Source organism: Ustilago hordei (assembly GCF_900519145.1).
Source record: "Ustilago hordei strain Uho2 genome assembly, contig: UHO2_contig_01, whole genome shotgun sequence".
Taxonomy (NCBI): Eukaryota; Fungi; Basidiomycota; class Ustilaginomycetes; order Ustilaginales; family Ustilaginaceae; genus Ustilago; species Ustilago hordei.
The window spans coordinates 693,638-716,296 of NW_024545270.1; the positions used below are offsets into that span (position 1 = coordinate 693,638).

Genomic DNA, 22,659 nt, shown 5'->3' on the forward strand with positions numbered 1-22,659 from the left:
TCTCGAAAACTGTCCGACCAGAACTTGCTGAACTCTGCCTTGCTCTCCTCCCACCAACGCCTACCGAGATCTTAGCACGATGAACGGACGACACGCAAAAAAACTGGCACTGGCCAGTCTGCAATTGTCTAAACATCGACGATTCTCGACAACCAGCAGTGCTGCTTCGCTCTCGGATCGGTTACGAAAGCAATGGAGCGGATCCTCTAAACAGGAAGCAAAAGCGCCCTTATCCTCAACGAATTACATACAAAGAGCAGGAACTTGGAGACCACCACCCGATCCTTCGACTCCGGAACCAGCTCGCTCTAGCTTCTCCAAACCAGCAGCATCTCCCACTGCGCAAACGAACCCATCGCCCAACCAACGCAGAGTTGCATTGCGAAGCTTACTTCGTGCTTCCACCTCCGCTTTCCGTAATGAATCGCTCAAATTCGTCCAGAGCCCAGAGAAGGGCAAGGAGAAAGGTTTTCCCAGCACTTCAGCCGATAAGGGCAAAGCAAAGGCAGCAGCAGCACACCAAGCATCGCTTCTCAAAGAACTACACGACCTCGATGAGCTACTCGGTTCGCTGCAAAGTCAAGCTTTCTCCATCTCACAACGGCTCAAGGACCTAGAACTCACTCGTAAAGGTAGCTCTTCCAACCAGCTTGAAGATATCTGGGGACCAGATCGACTCTCACCTTCCGCTGGCAGCACCACGGAAGATACCGGGTCTGCAGCACCTTCCAGTCCCACACCCCATACCAATAAGCAGAACGTTAAGCGATCCGACGAGGCCAGAACTCGTCTCGTATTCGGTAACGATGCTCTCGCCGAATCAAACCTTGGTTGGAGAGATGGCAAAGGCAAACCCAATCCCACCATCTCCTACTCCGGACCATTTGCAGAGGAGCAAAAGAAGTGGACCGAATCGATCACCGGCTGCGTTTCAGCAAACAACATCCCCATCGACAAAGTTGCACCCCTCCGAGAGATGAAAGTTGCCACCCTCTCACATGGATTAGACCGGGTTCTCTTCAACCCGGGTATCTACTGGCTAAGAGATCCCAGGTCGGGGATATACAATTTCGACCCGCGCATCAAAGATATCCTCGATGTCGATCTTTTCGATTACGCCGCACTGCCACCTTACATCACCTCTAGTAAAGATCCGGAGTTGGCAACACTTACGAAGCAGCATGGCAAGAAGTATTGCGGCAGTACTTCGAGTATGACTTCTTTGTTGAGTCAGTGTTATTTTTTGATTTCCGGTTGGAGGAATCCGGATTGTAGCGGCTTTTCCGCTCCCTTCGCTGGGCTTCCTAGTGGCTTTAGTGTAGGCGCCAAACTTCCGGCAAGTATATTGCTGCATTGGAAGGATGGGCATTATGCGATTGATGCGGACAAAGCTGCGACTGGTGAAGCAGAGAATTCCAACTACGTCCTCACTTCTCTAGGCAAATCAATGGAGAAAATGTTGACAACTACTCCGGAAGAGTATGCCAAATACATGCGCATCAATTCTTGGCAACTCACAGAGGAGGAGAAAAGAAAGCCCGAGGCATATCATTATGCGTCGACGGGGAAAATGATGATGCGATCTCAACTTGACTGCCATGACCCGCGCTTGCCTCGGAAGACATTCGACCTCAAGACGAGAGCAAGCATTGGCATCAGGAACGACCGAGCCAACTATGTAGAAGGATCCGGCTATCAAATTCGACGAGCGACCGGAGTCTTGGAGAGCTTTGAAAGGGAGTATTACGACATGATTCGAGCTGCGTTTTTAAAGTATAACTTCCAAGCGAGGATTGGACATATGGATGGCATCTTTGTTGCCTATCACACCACTTCGACTATTTTCGGGTTTCAGTATATATCCGTGGAGGAGATGAACGAAAGGTTGTTTGGCAGTCAGGAAATGGCGGATCAGGCGTTTAGGTTGAGTTTGGGAATGATGGAGAATGTTTTGGATGCGGCGACTAGTATGTTTCCGCAAGAGACCTTGAAGATTACGATCGAGGCAAGGGAGAAGTCGGAAACTGGGATGACAGTGTTTGTTGAACCCTGCAACGTGCCTTGCACCGGTGATAGCGGAGAGACCAAGGAGAGGAGTATTGTACAACTGGATATTACGGTGGATAGATACTTGAATGGAGGATTGATGCTAGGTCCTGTCGACTTTTCCTTCCTCCCCGGACGAAGAGTTGATCCGTTGAGTGAAGACGAGATCGAACGTCGGATGCGATCCTCTCTTCCGCCCGTCAGATGGGAGATTGATTACTCCATCTCACCGCGACCCGATCTTACGGAGTCCAAGGTTCGATCGAACCTGGATACGGTTCGTGGGAAACAATCCTCGCTTACCTCGCTCATTCTACCCAACGTTGAAGCGCTGAATGCTAGAGAACAGTATCGTACCGAACAACTTGCGACCAACCCAGATGCTCTTCAACGGTTCCTGGAAGAAAGAGCAAGCGGTGTTGCTGCTGGTATGCCTCTCGCTCCTGGTCAACTCTCGGCCAAACAGGTCGCAAAGCAAAAGACTCTATCACATAAAACTACTCAACACCAACACTTGCTAAACGCAGACAACGCAGACAACGCAGACAAGCTTCTTGCAACACTTGAACAAGACCAGCAAAACCTAGCAGCTCCAGCGCCCGAGCAACTTGCACGTCGAAAACAGGTAGAATCGAGGTTCATCCGTATGCGCAACATGCGCACTCTGAGACTACGCGAACTGGCGAAACTTGGAGAAAAGGATGCCAAGGATTCCCTCAGTCTCGATGAGAGGATTATGTACAGTCCTAGATCCTAAACGCTTCTCCATCTGCAATAGACGCTAACATCCGCCTGCTACAGCGTGTTGATGTGACTGCATGTATCGAGTCTTGCTCTCACAGGTACAACTCGAGAGACAAACGAGATATGTTGCCCTCAAGACACAGAGGCAGGGCAGGAGGCAGGATATGGAAAAACGAAATGCACGTGTTTTATGATGTGATGGTGAAAAGCTGCAGTGCTAGCTCTTTGTTATGGTTTACAAAATCCCTTTTCACCATGAGGATATGGGATTGGAGATTGGATGTGGCGAGGGGAGGAGGGCGGGGCGGTGTTGATGCGCCTTTTTGGGTTCTGATCGAAAAGGTGTTTGGGGAAGCGGGGAGGCGAAGTTGGTTATAGAATGCAAATAACAACCGTCTATATGCATCCAACCGTGAAAAGAAGCGACACTGGATGTGTGGTAATGCGTAAAAGAAAACAACAACTCCGCACGAGTTGAAACAAGTTGAAAAGGATGATCTTTTGGCATCGCACAAAACCTTTCTGTAAGCGAAAGACGAGTGGGAGAGAATCCAACGACCAGAACCCAAACCTGTCTAGTCTCCTTGGTCAATTCAAAACGTTATTGTGCTACTGCGTCAGATCGAGTGTTGCTGCGTCATGTGTGCTGCATGCGGGTATGGACTTGCTTTGCTCCAAACTTAGAACTTGAGAGCGTGAGGCTTCTCACCCTTGGAAAGCGAGAAAGTAGCAGCGAGGTACTTGGCCATAGTAGGGCCAGCCTTCTTAACAGCAGCAATCACGGCCTTGTCCAAGTTCTTCTGGTCGGCAACCTTGCTCTCGGGGTGAGCCTGCTTGTTAGCAGGGTCAGCAAAGAAGCTAGCCTCAGCCTTGACCTTGGCAGCCTTCTCCTTCTTGAAGTAAGCGTCGTTGATCTTTTCGTCAACCTTAACATCGGCGATATCAATCTTGGTCGAGGTGGCAATGACGTAAGCCTGGTTAACACGTCGAATGGGAACACCGTTGACCTTGAAAGGACCAGTGACGAGGAGAAGACCCGAGTCGAGCTGCTTGAGGAAAACGACGCGCTTGCCACGGAAACGACCGGCGAGGAGGATGAGAACGGTTCCGGGGGTGATGGTGGGCTTGAGCTTGGTCTGCTTGTTGACCTTGCGGTTGGCCTTGGGGACACGAACGTCTTCGGCGGGGTAGAAGCGAGGAGCCTTCTGGGTGGGGACGAGACGCTTGCTGCCGTTCTTGGCACCCTTGACAGGGACTTCCTTGTGAGCGGGAGTCTCTTCCTCAACCTTCTTGGCGCCCTGACGCTCCATGTTCTTGTAGCCGCCCTTCTTCTGGAAGGCCTTGGTGCGGCCCAAGCGGGCCACATTCGATCGAACTTGGTTGCGGGCCATTGTGTCGGGAAATGTGTGCTGAAAGTGGTGGTCGAAACGGAAGGAGAAAGGGGAAAAGAAGGGAGAAGAGACGTGTCAGACGAGCCTGAGCTGTGAAATACTGGAAACTTTTGCTGGAGCGTTATCGAGTCAAGCCTGATTCTGCATCCCATACTAGAAACACTTTCTGGACTTTTGCTGCGGTTCTGCGAGATGCTGGTGCTGAGTATCGCTCGTGTCTGTGCTGTGCTGTCTTATTCTGTCGCTGTCCATGTCATCGTTGCCTTCCGAGGTTGGATGTTGGCCTTTGTTGCTGGAGATTGTCATGCGTAGTGCTATGTGACTTTTTTTTTTTTTTTTCCCCATCACCATCATGTTTCTAGCCTTGCTGATCTTTAGCAAGCTTCCAACGCATCCATGTATCGGCGTCCTGGACGTTGCTTTTGGAAAGGTACATTGTCTGCAAGTCTAGCGGTACCCAGACTTGGCTATGCTTCATCGTGATGATGACCTCGTCTTCTCCTTGTCCTTGCATCTCGATCGTCGTTGTACTGTCTGGTATGTGATGCTGCTGGCTGCTCTGTCGATCTCTGCTAATGATATGCGACGGGCGATGCGTCGGTAGGGTTTGTTGTCGAGTACTGCTATGCATGTGCGATTTCGATGGTGGTGCTTCTTACCAATATCGAATGTGCTGGGTTGTGTCTGTGTTTTTGTCGTCGTTCGATGTTGAATAGGATGTAGAATGGGATGTAGAATAGGGCTGATTCTGTAGAACGCTTTGGTCACGATGCACTTACCTTTTCTTGATGGCTTGGAGGAAGAGAAGCAGTGATACTGGCGCTAGCAATCTCGAAGTGTCTAACGCTTAGCCCTTGGCCGATCGGCTTGGCGGTGGCTAGGCCTGCGTGTGGATTGGATTGGCTTGGATTCGCTTGCCTGGATTCTCCGAGTTTGGCATTGTACAGTTTTGCGGCAGCGCAAGGGAAGAAAAAAAGCAGCTGCACGTGATGGGATGTGTCGGCCGAGCTCAGATTTCTTGGCTACAAATCTTTATCATTGAATTCTTGGACGATCTGGAGTCGTATCGGCGATCTGCGGTGACTGCTAGCCGAGATGTGCGTTTACCAGAGTCTCACACTGCTAACAAAAAATGAAATTGGAATTGCTGCTTCTTCTTCTTCTTCCGTCATCTTGCCATCCCAGCGTGAAACATAAGGTGGCATCAAGAAGGATCACCCTGAGCGCAATGCTGTGATCTTTACTAGGCTCATCGACGGTAACCCGCGCAGGGACACCGTCAAGAAGACCTTTGATGCATAAAAATTGCGTGCTTTCTACTCTTCTTGCTGCCTACAACGTGGGGTTCCGTTATGGAAACGTGATCTGATCTGATCTGATCTGATCTGAGCCGATCTGAGCTGAGCTGATCTGAGCTGAGCCGAGCTGAGTTGGAAAACTCTCTGCGTTTTGTGCCGGCGGATGGGTTGGGACATTTGTGCTTGGATTCTTTCTCTCTTCTCTCTCTCTCTCTCTCTCTCTTGAATCGACTTGACTCGTGGATATGCGGTGAATGTGCACAGACCATCGGTGGCGGATGCTCTTTCCCGGCCTCGATTTGGCTTTCTGACGGCGGCTGCGATTCACGATGGAGCTTTGCTTAGATTTGCAGTTACCTTGTCAGCGCTGAATGATTCTGCCTGAGTCAAGGATATGCTTTCTCGCTTGGCTCTCACGTCAGCCGAAAGTCAAAGAACAGACCGTGGGAAAGAAGAAGCAACAAGGTTCGCATTCTCATCACCATCAAGGTTGCCGCTCTTTCCAGCCGATTTGTATTCTTCAACGGATCTTTCCGCTCCAACCCAGTTGCGCCCACTTCTTTCTCGGACCCTTTTTTTTTGTATTTGATATATATATATATATATATATATTTTTATTTTTTTTTCTTTTCCTGACAGGTCTCTCCAGCTGTCAGCCAGGCAAAGCAGTACTTGACCGGCTGCCATTTCTCCGACTCTTTGCTAGTTAACAGCTCCTCTACCCTAGTCGAGGGAAACTGCCTCTGAATGCAGATGGGCAAAAGTGGGCTTGACAGACCGTGGGAAGGGATGCCTGCCGTCCCAACCTTACCCTTTGAGAGAGCGATTGCGGGCCGGTCAAAGTGCCGAGATCCCACTCGAGACGCACTGTTCACCCTCTCTGGAGCGGTTTGGACAATGAAATGGCGGCAGAGGCAAGCTTGCCTGTTGTCCAAGAATGCCGCGATCAGAAGCTTGTTGGGCATACGCTTACATCTGTCTGCTTTCAGAAGTGTAGATGTCTTGGCGGTCCGTGCCAACCCTGAGCCTCTCGCACGTGCAAGGCATATATATTCAACCCCTTCCCCCCCTCCCTCCATCACTCTCCAACACCCTCCAACACGATATCTCAAAAATGACTCCTCCAATCGCCACCTTCGCTCACCCCGCCTCGACCGAGGCGCCTCCCGCCGTACACCCCTCCCACCCCTCCAAAGGCACGTTTACCCATCGGACGCCTTCCACCTTCACCCAGCATGTTCCCATCCCCGCCGGTTCTGAACCGATCGAGGACTTCTCAGGCAACTACCGTTTCGCCCCTATCAAAGAATCGCATACCTCTCGCGCAATGACTTCGCGCTATATGGCTGATATGCTTTCTTGTGCCGTATCCGACATTGTCATCATCGGTGCTGGTTCTGCTGGTCTAACGTGCGCCTACACGCTCGCCAAGTCTCGTCCCGACCTCAGCATTACCATCTTGGAAGCCAGTGTTGCTCCTGGAGGAGGAGCTTGGTTGGGAGGTCAATTGATGAGTGGAATGGTGATTCGCAAGCCTGCTCATAACCTCTTGGTCGAACTAGGTGTGCCTTTTGACGACCAAGGTAGCTATGTTGTTGTTAAACACGCAGCTTTGTTCACCTCGACTCTTATGAGTAAGCTACTTGCCATGGATAATGTGAAACTCTTTAATGCCACTTGTTGCGAGGATCTCATCATCAAGAAAGACAGCCAAGGCGTCCAGAGGGTTAATGGCGTGGTAACCAACTGGACACTCGTTACAATGGCTCACGGTTTACAAAGCTGTATGGATCCTCAAACCATCACAGCTCCTGTCGTTATTGGCGCCTGTGGTCATGATGGTCCCTTTGGCGCCTTCTCTGTCAAACGTCTCTCTTCTGCCGGCCTGATTAAACTGGGCGACATGAGACCTATGGATATGAACCATTCCGAAGGTAAGCACCCATCCCCCCAAACCCCCACCAAACCCCCACTCGCAACCCCTTTTATATGCTAAAACACTACTGACCTTGCATTAACGATATGGATCGATGCAGGTCTAATCGTAAACAACACAAGAGAAGTCTTCCCAGGCCTCATCGTCAGCGGCATGGAACTCTCCGAACACGACGGACATCCCAGAATGGGCGCCAGCTTCGGCGGCATGATCGGTAGCGGTCAAAAAGCTGCCTATGAGGCTATCAAGTTGTTCGATAGTCTCGAGATCCACGACGGCGAAGTAGTTTGTACTAAGCACTAAGCAACATGCTCGCTACCAGGGCTTTTTATTTTTCCAGTTGCAAGTTTCGTCGTATCTCGTCTCGACGCTTTCCAAACTCTGCATTCAATCCAGATTCGTGTTTGCAATCATTCCAGGATGTGAAAGGCGTTAGGAGGTTGTGAGTGATGTGTGCGATGATGCTCTTGTGGTTTCTAGTTGATGCATGATCGATACTGATGTGACATGAAGATTTTCTTAGCTCCTCCTATACTGGTTCGGTGCAAGGTTTAGCCTCCCCTAGATTTGGCAACAAAAGCCTCGAAATACTTTTTAAACGGTTTAGCATCCAACGCCTTCAAATTCTGTGCAAAGTCCTGCGCCAATTCCACGGGACACTGGATCGCTGGAAAGTAAACGTGCAAGAGATAGTTGATCATCTCATCGCCTCTCTCCAAGTAGATCCTTCTCGCCAGCGTTGCAATCTCACCCAGTACGATTTGCGCTTGAGCATCTGCAAGATCAAAGGCTTCCTTCGTTGGCGCTTCAAAGACCAATGCGATCAAGGTTTGGTAGATGAATCTGTCGAATCCTGGCAGCGCAGTGTTGGCAGCATTGCCAGCAGATCCACCCCAGGCGCCTACGAGACGATGTAGGATGGAGAAGGCGGTTCGCTGGCAAGCTGCGTCCGAGTTGGTCGAGTAGAAGACAACGCTTTCCAGCAAAGTTTCGAGTTGAGCGGCGTTTTTGTCCGAGATGAAAACGCTTTGCATACCGGAATGGATGATGGAGGAGAGGAGGTTCATGTATGCTTTTTGCAGTTCTGATTTTTGCACTGCATCGTCGGTTCCTGTGATGTTCTGGTTGAGAAAGTAGAAGATTCGTTCGACTAGAATGAGCAAGAGTTGGTCGACGGTGGATTTGACATCGTCTTTGTACTTGTTGACGACGAGCGAAAGGAAGTTGACGAAATCGACGAGCTCTTGCGATGTCACTTGGCTCAACAATGCATCGATGAGAGCTGGAATGTAGGGTAGAACTGCTTTACCACAGGTAGAGACGATGCGAGCAAAAGCACCTCGTGCAGCTTCTCGTACTACAGAGAACTCTTTCATCAAACTGGTGCTCACCAGCACCTGCTCTGTGATGCTCTTGAACACGCCAACCCACTGCGGTTCTGGTTGCGAGCTGTTGGGGTTGACATCCGGGAAACCTTTGGACAAGCTGCTGAGGGCAAGCATGAGATGGTGCACCTGCAGCACCGAGGCCAGGTCCGAGCGATTGCGCTGGAAGCTTTGCACAGCTTGCTGCATCTGCTCGCTGAGTGGCTCCGAGATAGCTTTCAGCAAGACCAGCTGGTCGTTAGGAGCATTGTTGAGCAACGAGATCAGGATACCGCTCGTTTCAAAGAGGTAGAGTTGGCTGTCAAAGTATCCTGCAGATGCCGTCGCCTTGATCAATGGATCCTCATCAGGTGCCACTTCCGGTAGCTCTGCTTGGACGACGAGCAGATCCTGCAAACCTTGCAACAGCCTCTGCACAAAGTCCAACGGCACGGCAGCAACGGCTCGCAGATCTCGAAGGAATCGATAGAGCAAATAGTTGACGCGCTTGCGAACGCCGAGCTTCTCGTGGTGGACACCTCGCCAGTCGAGGAACGTTGGCAATGCATCCGACACACTTGCACTCCTGGCTGCAAAAAAGTTGGAATAGCGAACGAGGCACTCAAAGTACTGCAGCTGCACCGCGGGATGAGGGAAGGAAGAGACGTTGGACTGCACCAGCTTTTGCACCATTTCACCCAAATTGCTGAGAGCAAGGTTGGCCAGAGCCTCGTTGCCGAGCTTGGGAGCACGACCCTTGCAGCCAGCTTGCGGGCTTTGAACAAACATTGCAGGCGACAAGCCAACCTTGGGTGCTGCTGTTGCCGTCGTCATAACATCACCATAAAAGTGAATGACGTACAATGCAAGCTCGATCTGCTGCCACGAGAGTCCTGTCGGGTTGGTCTCAAAAGATGCAAAGGTAGACAAGACGAGTTGAGCGACGCTAGTGGAGAAGAGCTTGTCGTCAATTGCGGCAATCGCACCGACGATGGTCTGTAGGTTCTTTCGCATTTCCAGAAAGTCAGCATTCTCCTCCTCCTCCTCCTCCTCCTCGTCATCATCGTCAGCAGCTCCAAAGCTAATAGCAGGCCATTCTGACTCGTCATCAAACTTCATCTTTTGCAGTGCAACTCGGATGAGGTTGGAGAGGAACTCGGCTCGAGCGGCTGTCAACTCTGCACCTCGTCGACGAGCCTTTTTGTAGATAGCGAGGATCATGTTGACACCAGAGAACATCTGTTCCGATGTGTCATCGTACTCGTCCGACAGGAAAGAAAGAAGAAGCGGATAGACCGAGTCGAGAAGAGCTTCAGCTGCCACTTTTGTCGAATCTTCTGCTGCACTCTCTTCGAGGATCTTGCAGATTTCCAGTATGAGGCCATTGGTGAGGTGGGCGAGATGTTGGCGGAAGTCGATGTTGGAGTCGCTTCTGTCGCTCTGACCCTTCTCGGCCGAGTGGCCGGTGCGTGTGCGTGACTGGAGCGGGGTGATGACTTGTGCGAGGTTGAGTGCTTGGACGAGTCTGAGCTTGTCGGCTGGCTTCATACCTTTACTGATGATGCCGTGCAAGGCATCTGCGGCTGCTGTAGCAAGTTTTGGGATGGGATGATGGAGAAGGTTGAAGAGCAATGCGATGGTCTCGTTGGTGACGACAAGAGTGATGTCGATCCAGGAGACATAGTCTTGAATGATCTTTGTCGCTGCAGCAGTGAGGTCGAGGGCGTGGGCAAAGGTCATGCTGCGGACGCCGGCAGAGGTGGTGGGGTCGGCAGCCTGCTGGCCAAGATTGACACGAGTGAAAGCTTGCTCTACGACACGCCATAGCGAGTCGGCGATGTTGGATGCGTGGTTGGCTCGGATCTCGTCCCTGATGACGGCATCTCGCTGAAGACGTTCTTTCGATCGGACAGCGCGCAAGGAGACGTCGGAACCAAGTGTGATGGAAAGGTCGTGCAAAACACGCAAGATGAGGTCGGTGGTGTAAGGGTTGAGCGGCAGTTGAGAAGTGGAAGCTTGGGAGGGTGAGGCGGCAGGGTGGGCGCGGAACATGGACAGAAGTGTGGGCAGCAAGGTGTATGGTGGAGGCAGATTGTAGGTCTGCAGCAAGAGGACAGAAAGAACCTGGGCAAACTTGTTCTTGATGAACGATACTTGTGCATCACCAGAGCCTGCTACATACTCCTTCTGAATGTACTCGATGGCCGACTGCTGAAGGGAAGCTACTGCAGCTGCTGGGTCGCTGGACATGCTGATGCGGTTGCCTAGGAAGTCGTCGACAAGCATGAGAGCAAACATACGAGCATTGGGGCTGTACTTGGGAGCATTGTCCTCTGCATTGCGTGCAGACCATACGGACCATCCTAGGCTCCAGCTCTGGTGTGTGGTGGTCTTGAGATGCTCTAGGAACTGCAAAGCCTGCGAGGTGACCTCGGGAGGGGCATTGGCCTGTGGGTTCGAGGCGATCTGGACAGCCTGTATGAGTTGCTCCTCCATGGCTTGCTACTTGCACACCACTCCAGGCGGCTTCTATCGATTGGGGGGTTTCCTTTTTCAGCAGCGCACTGATCTGGTCGCCAAGTCCAAGTGTGGCGGACCAGAGTTGGGAGAGAATGGAATGGTGGTGAGGAGACGAGTTGAGTGCTCAGCTATGCCGACATTGGGAGGGACCTTATCAGAGGTGGAGCTGCCTTTGTTGCCTGTTTCTGCGAGAAGTGGTGGTTGAGGATGAAGCTGCTGAGTCGAAAGACGAGAGCAGCTATTGGATCGGATTGTGATGCGATTTCAAAGAAGCGATCCTGACTGCGCCTATATCCAGCCAAGGAGTGATGATGCAAAGCAAGTCAGTCAGCGTGGCTCTTCAGATGGGGACAAGGGTGACAGGAATGTGAGTTGGCAGTAGTCGTTGAGCAAGTGTAGTCGTTGCTAGAGAGGAAGCAAGAAGCGAAAGTGACACACACACACACGCCAATCCAAGGCTTCGCGCCAATCCAAGGCTTCGGTAGTGTGATCAGTCAAGAAGAAGTTTTGCATTTTTTGCAGAAAGAAACACTTACACACACCTTCTCAGAAGTCACACTTTAGAATGATGAAAGTTGAAGTCGTTTGGGTCCCGATACTGGTGATCGGGGATAGTCTAAGTACAATGTCACTGCTAGTTTATAGACAGAAACAAATATACTCAATTGACTGGTAAACACAGTGAGAGCCTAGTGCTCTCCATGAAGTATATATACATGTGAGTGGCACTTGCCTAGTGTGGGATTACTACTATCTCATGATCTGTCATGACAATGAGCAGGACAGTGTTGCACCTGATCTCTGCTTAGATTGACTTGGCTTAATCTTCCATTGGATCAGTAATTCAAGCGAATCAGCCCTATCTGATCTTTGATCAGATTGGCTCCACATCATTCTTCACCACTTTGTTGGATCATCATTTTCAGCACCCCCTCTCGATCCAGCATACTCCAATGAAATGTTCAATCCAAGTAGTTGTCAGACATGTGAGAGCATTTGTGCAGCAAGTGGCTTTGTCAGGACATCAGCCAGATTTTCACAACTCTGAACAGGAGTGATCATGAGTCATTTGCTTGTGATTTCATCATGTAGAAAGAAATGAGCTATGTTGATATGCTTCATTCTCTTGAAGTGTTGAGGATTGTTTGCTATAACCTGAGTGCCTGATGAGTCACTGTGTAGGACTGGTATGTCTTGATCGAAGCTCAGCTCTCCATCATGGGAATAGATATTTGATGTTCTGGTGCTGACATGTATTCCTGTTGTCTTCAACACTGGTTGATCCAGCTCTTGCAAGAGCATCGAGGCCCATAATAGTTCTCTGGCTGCTGTCACCAATGCTACATATTTGGCTTCTACTGAACTGTTTGCCACTGTCTGTTGAAGTTGCGAGGCCCAGCTGCATGTGAAGCTGTTAATTGTGAAAACATAACCAGTTGTTGACCTCCTACATTCTTGTGATCCAGCCCAATTGCTGTCTGCCCATCCTGAGAGTAATGGTTCACTGCCTGATGTCCTTGTTGAGAGGCCAATTCCTGTTGTTCCTTTCAAATACCTTAATATGTGCTTGGCAGCTGCAAGGTGTTCTCCAGATGGGTTTGCTATGAACTGTGCACATCTGCCAACTGCAAATGTGATGTCTGGCCTTGTGCCCTGAGCTATCCACAGCAGTGATCCTACAAGTGATGCATAGTGGCATATCTCTTCTGCACTTGCTATGCTCCCATCTCATGGTTTGAGGGAGTTGATATTCTCTGTTGCCAGTGTCGAGGCTGCCCAAGCCTGGTCCATTCCGAACTTCACTATGATACCCTCGATGTACCTGCTTTGATTGATGAAGAGTGTGCGAGCTCCTTGGTTGTATCTTACATTCAGCCCAATAATGTGAGACACATTTCCTTGATCAGTGATGCTGAACATGCTTGAGAGTTGTTGGCATATGGATTGTACTTGTGAAAGAGTTGCTCCAATGACAAGCAGATCATCGACATATACAGCAAGGAGTATCATTGCATCCTTTGAGCTGCATGTATATATGCATGGTTCTGCTCTACATCATCTGAAACCGAATGCTCATAGTTGTTCATCCAGTGCTGCATGCCATAGTCGTCCAGCTTGCTTGAGACCATAGAGGGCCTTTCTTAACTTATAGCATTTCCCTTCAGTCTCCTTTGCTTCAAATGTTGGAGGTATCCAGACATGTACATCTTTATCAATCTTTCCATTCAGAAATGCAGTGCTTACATCAAGTTGTATTGTGTGTAATCCATATCATCATGCAATGGCAAGTAGTATCCTGACTGTTTGCAGATGGATGACCAGACTGAATGTCTGATCATAGTCCAGACCCTGACATTGAGCATATCCTTGTGCAACAAGTCATGCTTTGTACCTTGTCACTTGTCATTGTGCATTGAGCTTGAGTTTGTAAACCCATCAAATGCTGATTAGTTTGCCATTCTTCAGAATGTCGACCAGTTTGAAGATGTTCATCTTGCACATGCTGTTCATCTCACTGACCATGGCTTCCTGCCATTTGTACCAGTCATTGCGAGTCTTGGCCTCATTGAGGGAGAGTGGCTCTAGCAGGATGCCATCAGCACTGCACATCTGCTGTCTGCTTGCAATGAGAGTGGCACTGGCCATCACAGTGGTTGCAAATGCTATATGATCTAAGTGGTGATCACTGATGGTGGGTGCCTGTTTGTCAGAGCATGCCATGACAAAGGTCATGTAGTTGATGGGGCTGGGCAACTCTGTGTGGGGTGTCTCAAGTATGGAGACATCATCATATATTTCTGCTGTGGCATCACTGCGGGGGGTCTCAAGCAGGGGCTCACTATTCAGAGTGCTCGTGAGGTCCAGCAAATGGTTCCCTCCTTCAGATGTTGTCACATCCAGGTCTGCTCTCAGATTGGCAGCAATGGCATCAAGATCGATTATGATCTCCCCAGCCTCTTCGATGGCTGTCATCATGTGGTCCCACTCGTGATCAAAGCTCAGGGTTTCTGGTTCCACATGAGTCACCAAGTGTCATTGACGAGAGTATGGCTCTAGTGAAGAAGGGACAACATCATCCAAATCTGTCTCATTCATTGTGGGATCAGGAGGGAGCCAGGTGTAAGATCAAAGGAGATCATGGTCCCCGATGATGACAGGTGTGTGTAGGGGAGGAACGGCTGTGTCTGATGGTTCCAGTTCTGAGAAACGGATGTCCCTGGTAATGACTATGGTTGAGCTCAGGTAGCCAAACCTTATGGCCTTTGATTGTGTGAGGTGCATCGGAGAAACCCAAATACCTCCCCTGGAGAGCACATGGGCAGAGATGCTTACTCACAACTGCATGATCTCGGAGCCATGTCAAGCGAGTGTTCCCTCTGAGTATGACATATGCCATGCAACCGAAACACCATATGTGACATAATTCTGGGCATTCTGTATAGAAGAGCTCATATGGAGTCACATTACCACAAGTACTGCCTGTGAGTCTGTTGTGAATGAATGCTGCCTGTGCAATTGCATGGGGCCACCAGTGCTCATCCATTCTGGAGTCATACAGTAGGCTACACATGATCTTCTGAATGGTCTGGATGGCCCATTCAGTGAAGGTGTTGTCAGTATGATGTTGGGTGGGTGAAGCCATTATCTTCACACCCATTGATGAGCAGAGGTCTTGGAAGACCTTTGACCATAGCTCACCTTGATTGACCTGGACCTCCTTGATTCCTTGGTCAATGATCACCTCTGACAGTTCCTTATGTGTGGCAACATGCATCTCCAATAGCCACCATGCAGCTTCTTGAGATGCCTCCTTCTTGCTTGTTAGACCCCATACCCAGATCATGCCTGAAAATGTGTCATGTATAATGAGTATGTATACAAATTTTGCATTGCCATGAAGTGGGCCCATTACATCCATCGAAACTAACTCAAGTGGTGTACCTAATTGCCTGGGGTGAGTGGTGTTCTTTGCTGTTGCTTTGCTATGCACACATATGTCACATGGTGTTTCAGGCTCGGTGGCAGTGTTCAATGGGATATCATGTGAAAGGGTCACTGTACATGTCTGCATGATGGCATCATGACTGGCATGGCCCAATCGCCAGTGCCAGAGGTTCGCTTTATTACACATTCCATAGGAGTGGGTTGCATTCACCATCCTGGATGTGAAAGTGAGGGAAACAGTGGGCTCTGGCATGCTGTTATCCCATATCATCATGGCAACAGCAGGGTAACTGTCTCCACTTGTTTGCACACCAACCACATGTCTGTCCTTATCCTGCACTGTTATGACTTCTTTCTCAAAAGTCACTTTTCCTTGTGCATGTGTCACTAATTTTGTGCCAATAAGGTTTGTCACAAGGCTGGGTACAAGCAAACAGTCTTTGTAGATCATTCATTCCCATTGTTGCTTCTGAGGACTGAAGCTCAGGAGGCTGACTGTGTCCCCCATTTTGGTGGCAATCAGTTGTCCTCCATCAGCAGTGGTAATGCTGACAGAGTTCTCTGCATCCTTCCAACCTTTCCCATGTCGAGAAGAGTTGACCATAACACAGGATGCTCCTGAATTGAATACAAAGGGAATGAACCAGGGAGGTAAGTCAATCAGTGCTGGTTTAACCTCGGTAAAGAAAGCTAAAACCAGTGCTGCATCCTAGTTGTCCCAGTTACCTTCTATGGGTAACACAATGCAGGCATTTGCACAGCCTTTGGGTGTTGCCTTGATCTTTCCTTGCTTCCATCACACGTGGGCTTCAGTGTCTGGGCATCAGTTGGCCATGTGCCCAAGGTCCCCACAAGCCCAGCAGTTAATCAAAGTGGCTGCTTGCAATGCAGTAAGTTCAGACACCTCAGCCATAGGGGACAGATGCACAGGCACACTCTTGGCAGCAAGCTCATAGCACTGACTTAGGACATCAGCTATGCTTTTGGCTGTTTGATCCTTTCCATTTAGTTTTTCATGCAATATAAACACTGAGTTAAATAGTGCATTCTTGTCTGAAGGTAAGGCATGCTTGAGTGTCCTGTAGTGATCATTTGGTGTCCAAGGTTCCTGCAGGTACATATGAAGTTCAGATATGTGAGCCTCCCATTTGGTTAGGAAATCATAGGCATGACTTCCAATCTGGTCCCAGTGTAACCCATAGGTGATCCCATGGAGCTCATACTCCTTAGTGGCGGAGTATGCCTTACACTTGTTTAGCACCCATTTGAATAGATCTATGGTGATTGGTATCAGTTGATCACCATGCTTGGCAAAATACTCTGTGCACAACTTGTTTGAAAAGCTATGCATGATGATCAAGCTAAGCATAGAATCAGCATCTTCAAAGGTCACCACTTTTCGGTCAAGAATGTTTCGTGCGAAAGGAATGACCAACAGCAAGGTGAATATTTTGTGTTGCCAAACATGCATGGAGACTGCCCTTGGGTTGAGAAGGTCTCGTTCATCCCACTTCATTCTGTCATTGAGGCCTGTAAGTACCTTGAGGTGATGGTTCATGAGCATGCTGAGCTCCAGTGTAGGTCCTGGCATAGCTTTGTGACCAGTGAGGTGATGGTTGATCACATCTGAGCCTAGAGCAGGAGTGTTGCCTCTAGCTAACATTGGTGCTTCACTCTTAACTGGGTGATCAAATCGCTCAGCATTTTGGATGACCTTGACCACACCTTTGATTTTGAGGTCAAGTATATGATTGGCATCCCAACCTTTGTTGGCTAGGAAGAGAATCACTCTAGCTTGCATCCCTCTACCAAGTTTGATTACACTAGTGAATGGACTGAGGCTGTGCATTGCTTGATAGAGGTGAGATGATTTGCTCCCCAGTACCTTCTTCCATGGCAAACCTCAGTAGTAGGCCATCTTTTGGGGCAGTAGGAGTGCCATAGGTAGCATTTGCGATTTCCCGATTGAACCAGTTTTGGAGGATCTTCAGCAATCATGGCAGAAGATTCTGTACAGCTTCGACAAAGTCTTCATAGTTTGAATAGTTCAGATCTGACATATCGGTGGCAAAACCTCTTGTTGATGTTACTGATAGTGTGATGATAGTATATCAGCTTATTGGGCTCATAACCTGATGAAAGTTGAAGTCATTTGGGTCCCAATACTGGTGATCGGGGATAGTCTAAGTACAATGTCACTGCTAGTTTATAGACAGAAACAAATATACTCAATTGACTGGTAAACACAGTGAGAGCCTAGTGCTCTCTGTGAAGTATATATACATGTGAGTGGCACTTGCCTAGTGTGGGATTACTACTATCTCATGATCTGTCATGACAATGAGTGGGACAGTGTTGCACCTGATCTCTGCTTAGATTGACTTGGCTTAATCTTCCATTGGATTGGTAATTCAAGTGAATTGGCCCTATCTGATCTTTGATCAGATTGGCTCCGTGTCATTCTTCACCGCCTCGTTGGATCGTCATTTTCAGCATAGAATGAATATAAAAAGAAAAGAAAAGAAAAGAAAAGAAAAGAAAATAAATACCGTACGAGAAGCGAGCGGGGTCAAGTATTGTGGAGATCAGAGTTCTGTTAGATCGTGTCTCTCTTACAGTAAAACTGTGTCTAGAAAATTCCGAGACTTTGCTCGTGGTTTTGTGCGTCATCAAGGGTCTGGTTCAACAAGCTTTGCTGGTATAAGTCGGCACTCAATCTGATGGACACGGGAGCTAACAGCGGGGTAGGAAGGCAAGGTGAGGTGGTCAGGGGAGCCAGGATTGGTGTAGTCAGCAGATTGAGTCGAGTCGATGCTGCGCCTGGTTGAGGAAAGGGGCCGCTGATTGGTCTACCCCGCATTTCGAAGAGAGCTTTCATTTTCTCTCTCCGTGATGCGAGTGACATGATCGACACCAATCAAACGGCATCGGTGTCATGTTGAAGGGAAGAGCAAGATGAATCTTTGCGAGTCCGAACAGATGCGGAGGGAGAAGGAGGGCTTCATTGTTGAGTGTCTGTGCTATAATCAAGCTTGCGATGACGACGGAGTGAGTGTGTTCAACTTTGTTTCGGAGATCGTAATCGCTCGATGCACTTTCTGTCTCGGCATCTCGGCCAAAAAAGATGACTCGTTGCTGTCTCAATACAGGTGTCCCTTGCCAAGTTGTGCTGCCAAGTTGTGCTGCCAAGTTGTGCTGCCAAGTTGTGCTGCCAAGCTCCGAGGCTGAGATCAAGTGAAGCTGTGTCCGCTTCTTTCGCCACCGTTGCAAATCGAGTATTCTTTTCGCGGGGTAAGTTGAGAGCGCTTAAAGAAGGGCTCCAGTCAGGGTCCTCGTCGATCGATTTCCGCATCGGCAAAAGAGTAGACCCAACCGAGCTCTCGTTTCCTTGGCTGACTGCGCTACACTCTTTGTCATTTGAATTGCATCATCGCTTGCAAAGGAGCATCGGAGAGGAGACGTCGTCGGCATCGCCTTGGCTGGCAACTCTTTGGGGCTAGTCGAGTTAGCGTTGCAAGAAGGAGCTCCTTCTCGTCTAGCGTGGAGGAAGAGGCGATAGAGGCGATAGTCGCGATAGAGGACAAAAGGACTGATTAGGCAGTTGAAGTAGATAAAGCCGCACAAAGCGTGGAGACAGTGAAGGTAGTGCTTACGGCCGAGTAAAAGGCCTGAACATCTTAGCACGGACCACATGTGTCACAACCTACTCAAGGCAAATGCTTTGTTATGCTCCGCAGTCCGCCGCTCTTCTTTTGTATATATAGACTCCTAGCTCTCTCGCTCTCTCTCTCTCCTACTACCATCATCAACTAAAGACACCTCAACCCCAACCACTGACGAATGACTCCAACACGCTGACGAATGACTTCAACTTAGGCAGCCGGTGAGCCAAGTCGAGTCGAGTCAGAGCTTGGATTTCAGGTCGCCACTTTGGCTGGCTGAAGCGATACTTCTTGGCTATCGCGCCCACTCGAACTAGAGCAGAGAACATTTACAGACAGGGCATGTGCCTGTGTGTGTGCGTGTGTGTGCTTGTGCTAGAGAATTACGACTACTGTGCTGCAGTGCCTGCACTGGTCTCGACTCAGCTTTTTGGAAAGGCGAGTGCAAGAGACACTGGCAAGATGCCTTGACAGCTAGACGCGCTCGGCACTCATCCATGCCTCCATGCCTCCGTCCCATGCCTCGGCTGTTGCGCCTTTGTCTCGATCCGTGCCGAGGGAAGGGCCCGCCCCACCAAATGCTCTTCTTCTTAGCCGCTCACGCCCTGACTTTCTCCTTTCTCCTTTCTCTTTTCTCCTTTCTCTTTTCTCTTTTCTCCTTGCCCCCTTCCACTTGTTCCTCTCTCTCTCTCACCATCACCATCCGGCCTTACTACCAACGCCCATCCTGGAATCGCAGCCTGACATAGCCGAGCTCACTTCTTCGCAGCAGCAATACCATCTGCCTGGCTCCCCTCCTCCTGCCTCGATACTACACCCGCACAATGTCGCTCGACACTGAGTCCCGCGCTCCTCGTGCCAACACGCTATCCTCCCCAACTTTCCGTCAGACCGGCTTTGCTGTGCCTACCGTCTCGGCCCCAGCAACCAACGATGTCAATGCAGTCGCCGTCACTCATCAGGTGCTCTCACCAAAGATGCGCTCCTCCAACTCGAGCTTGGATGCCGCTCTCCACGCCAAGCCCACCTTGTCCAAATCATCAACACTCAACGACGACGGTGACGCTGTCATGTCCGAGCCATCCCAACCCCCTCTGCCCATCCCCGGTTCTTTCGGCAAGCTTGAACCTCTTGCAATGCCCACACATGCCTCTCGCTCTTCCAACCATGTGACCACGCCGTCCCATGCTCCATCGCTTGTGCCGCCACACAAAGCTTCTCCCTCTTCACACAGCGCAGCTCTCCGATTGCCATCTCTCGGCTCTAGCATGCTCTCGCCCCGCTACTCTACTCTGCAAGGCTCTAGCATCTCCAGTGGTCCCACATCCCTCACATCCAGCAACTGGTCTCCAAGCAGAAGCACCGATCCTCACCTCTACGCGATTTCCACTGGCAGAAAGTATAGCTACACCAGCTTCAACAAGCCTTCACTCAGCACCTCTTTCAAGACTTCGGCCATGCGAATGCGAGGTCCTGCACTCCAAGACGAGGAGGACGAGCAAGACGAGCAAGACGAGCAAGACGAGCAAGACGAGCAAGACGAGCAAGACGACAGTTTCGGCAAGCCCCTTTCGCGATACCCACCCAACTCGACCACAACGCACAGAGCCACTGCCGAGCCAGGCCTGGAACTCGATGGCGATGAAGTCTTTGCTTTCTCAAGTCCCTGCTTCGGTCCCAAGCACTTGCCAGATGAGCCTTCTCCTGAGCTCCACGAGGCGATTTCTCCTCCTCACTCGGCTTCCTCGAACCCTGCTGGCATCTTGAGCCCAAGCTCGGCTACTGCTTCTCTCGGCAAGCTCTCTCTCGGCGGCAACGAAGCTCGAGGCTCGCCAAGTTCCGCAAACACACCAAGGCCATCTCGTTCGGTCCATCTTCACAGCAACGGTGCCCTCTCTTCCTCCGCAGATGTAGCTGCCGCAGCCATCAAGCAGCGACGTTACTCGTACAACAAGCACGCTCGTCCCTCGTTTGCCTCGCCTGGTCCCAGCAGCTACACTTACTCTTCCAGCTTTGGCCGAGATCGCCCTTACGCACGCACGCCTACTTGCTCAAGCTTGACTTGCATTCACCGCAACGAGTCTAGATCAAGGTCCAGATCGAGGTACCGCACCGAGGACAGGGCCAGTCGATCGACTGCCCTCGTCGACGATGATGAGACCGACGAGGAGATGCGCATGCATGACGACGACGATGCAACCGAGGACGAGGCTGACTGCAGCCCATCTTACCAGCCACCTCTGCGACAAAACCCGGCATATGCTCTCGGTAGCACTCCTTCCAGTTTTGCTGCCAACAATCCTTCCAACAACAACAACAACAACAACGCCAGCCTCGGTCTTACTTTCCAGATGAGCCCAGGAAACCCTTCCACGCTGGCCAAGGGTCATCCTCTCGACTCGAGTCGCTCTCCAGTCATGTCCAACGCCAATGTTGCCATCAATCTCAGCCGTCAATACAGCTCGGACCGCCATGCGATGGCAGGTGGTCTTGTACCCCTCCGTCATCATCCCTACGCGACAAGTCCTTCGGCAACGACCGGTCCACTCAGTGCTTCCATGGGTCTCGCCTACTCTCCCGGCTCGAATGCACCTCTCAACCGACCAGCACACCGAAGAGGAAGCAGTCTAGGCAATGGTCTTGCCGCTCCCGCCTACGCAGCTGGCATCCTTTCCACCTCTCCTCGATTCGCCAACAGTGCTGCAGCCATGGGCCCAAGCCCAGAAGATGGCAACGTCGACCGTCTCAGCCAGTCGCCGTATGGCGCACAATCGGGTTCCCCCTACAACGCTGCTGGTGCTCGTGGACTCAACGCCACCGCTGGCTACTACCGTCCCGCTCAAGGTGGTGCTTACAGCCAGTCGCCACGCTACTCACAAAGCTACAGTGCACGTAAAGAGTCGACTTTGACGCTTGCTTCACATTTTGAGAAGCACGAGCGTTCCGAGAGCATGGCAAGTGAGGCCACTGAGATCGGCGATGCCTTGCATGCTTCTATGCGCAAGTCTTTTGTAAGTAAGGCTGGTGCTCGATCGACCAGCAACACGGGTGCTACGGGTAACACGGACGAGACCGCACAAGTCGCAGCGATTCGTGACAGGCTCGGAGGCGCCGCCAGCTGCTCTGCGTTCATCTCGAAGCTCTGGCATCTAATGATCAACCCTGATCAATACAGCAAGTACATCCGATGGGACCAAGCAGGAACCTCGATCATCCTCTCTAGCGAACCCGACGTTGCTAACGAGTTTGCTTCCGATGTGCTTCCACGCCTCTTCAAGCACGGTAATAATGCCAGCTTTATCCGTCAACTCAATCTCTATGGGTTCCAGCGTATCCCCTCGTCACGTTTGCTCGATGCAGCAGAGATCAAGGTCGCTGCTGCCAAGCGTGCCCAACTTGGAGGCAACGCCTCGAGCTCGACCTTGAACACGGCTGTACAGCTGTATGGAGTACACTCCAGTTTCGCTCATCCTAGGTTCTTGAGAGGTAGGGAAGAGTTGTTGCCGACGATGAAGCCTAGGTCGAGTAAGAAGCCGAAAAAGAGCGCCGGTAGTGGTGCTATGGAGAGGAGTTTGGAAGCAGATAACAGTTTCGGTGCTGATGAGACAGATGAGGAAGATTTCACATTGTAATTTGAGAGAGAGCAAAAAGAGGTCAGGGCATGTTGGTGGTCGATTGATACCTTTCCCTTCATGTCTTGTCTATTCTAGTTGTGTGTTTGTCTTTCTACTCTTTTGTGTTTGTTCATCGTTT

The 22,659-nt window shown here is 50.4% G+C and overlaps 8 protein-coding genes across 8 annotated transcripts; 3 read left to right on the forward strand and 5 right to left on the reverse strand.

Annotated features, from left to right (window-relative positions):
• Positions 1-79: 79 nt before the first annotated feature.
• On the forward strand, positions 80-2,803 carry UHO2_00209 (related to PET127 - component of mitochondrial translation system; the record flags this gene model as incomplete). Its single annotated transcript, XM_041556829.1, has 1 exon — positions 80-2,803. The coding sequence occupies one exon, from the start codon at positions 80-82 to the stop codon at positions 2,801-2,803; it is 2,724 nt and encodes a 907-aa protein (XP_041412763.1).
• Positions 2,804-3,470: 667 nt separating this feature from the next.
• Positions 3,471-4,181, reverse strand: UHO2_00210 (putative 60S large subunit ribosomal protein L6; the record flags this gene model as incomplete). The annotated part of the gene is made up of 1 exon (XM_041556830.1): positions 3,471-4,181. One exon carries the CDS (start codon positions 4,179-4,181, stop codon positions 3,471-3,473), a length of 711 nt encoding a protein of 236 aa, XP_041412764.1.
• A 358-nt stretch (positions 4,182-4,539) lies between these two features.
• On the reverse strand, positions 4,540-5,353 carry UHO2_00211 (uncharacterized protein; the record flags this gene model as incomplete). The annotated part of the gene is made up of 4 exons (XM_041556831.1): positions 4,540-4,711; positions 4,841-4,929; positions 4,961-5,161; positions 5,300-5,353. 4 exons carry the CDS (start codon positions 5,351-5,353, stop codon positions 4,540-4,542), a joined length of 516 nt encoding a protein of 171 aa, XP_041412765.1.
• A 1,240-nt stretch (positions 5,354-6,593) lies between these two features.
• UHO2_00212 (putative Thiamin biosynthetic enzyme) lies at positions 6,594-7,718 on the forward strand (the record flags this gene model as incomplete). The annotated part of the gene is made up of 2 exons (XM_041556832.1): positions 6,594-7,413; positions 7,516-7,718. The coding sequence occupies 2 exons, from the start codon at positions 6,594-6,596 to the stop codon at positions 7,716-7,718; spliced, it is 1,023 nt and encodes a 340-aa protein (XP_041412766.1).
• A 248-nt stretch (positions 7,719-7,966) lies between these two features.
• Positions 7,967-11,275, reverse strand: UHO2_00213 (uncharacterized protein; the record flags this gene model as incomplete). The annotated part of the gene is made up of 1 exon (XM_041556833.1): positions 7,967-11,275. One exon carries the CDS (start codon positions 11,273-11,275, stop codon positions 7,967-7,969), a length of 3,309 nt encoding a protein of 1,102 aa, XP_041412767.1.
• A 3,160-nt stretch (positions 11,276-14,435) lies between these two features.
• On the reverse strand, positions 14,436-15,497 carry UHO2_00214 (uncharacterized protein; the record flags this gene model as incomplete). Its single annotated transcript, XM_041556834.1, has 1 exon — positions 14,436-15,497. The coding sequence occupies one exon, from the start codon at positions 15,495-15,497 to the stop codon at positions 14,436-14,438; it is 1,062 nt and encodes a 353-aa protein (XP_041412768.1).
• Positions 15,498-16,067: 570 nt separating this feature from the next.
• UHO2_00215 (uncharacterized protein) lies at positions 16,068-16,907 on the reverse strand (the record flags this gene model as incomplete). Its single annotated transcript, XM_041556835.1, has 1 exon — positions 16,068-16,907. One exon carries the CDS (start codon positions 16,905-16,907, stop codon positions 16,068-16,070), a length of 840 nt encoding a protein of 279 aa, XP_041412769.1.
• A 2,823-nt stretch (positions 16,908-19,730) lies between these two features.
• On the forward strand, positions 19,731-22,538 carry UHO2_00216 (uncharacterized protein; the record flags this gene model as incomplete). The annotated part of the gene is made up of 1 exon (XM_041556836.1): positions 19,731-22,538. The coding sequence occupies one exon, from the start codon at positions 19,731-19,733 to the stop codon at positions 22,536-22,538; it is 2,808 nt and encodes a 935-aa protein (XP_041412770.1).
• Between the last annotated feature and the right edge of the window lie 121 nt (positions 22,539-22,659).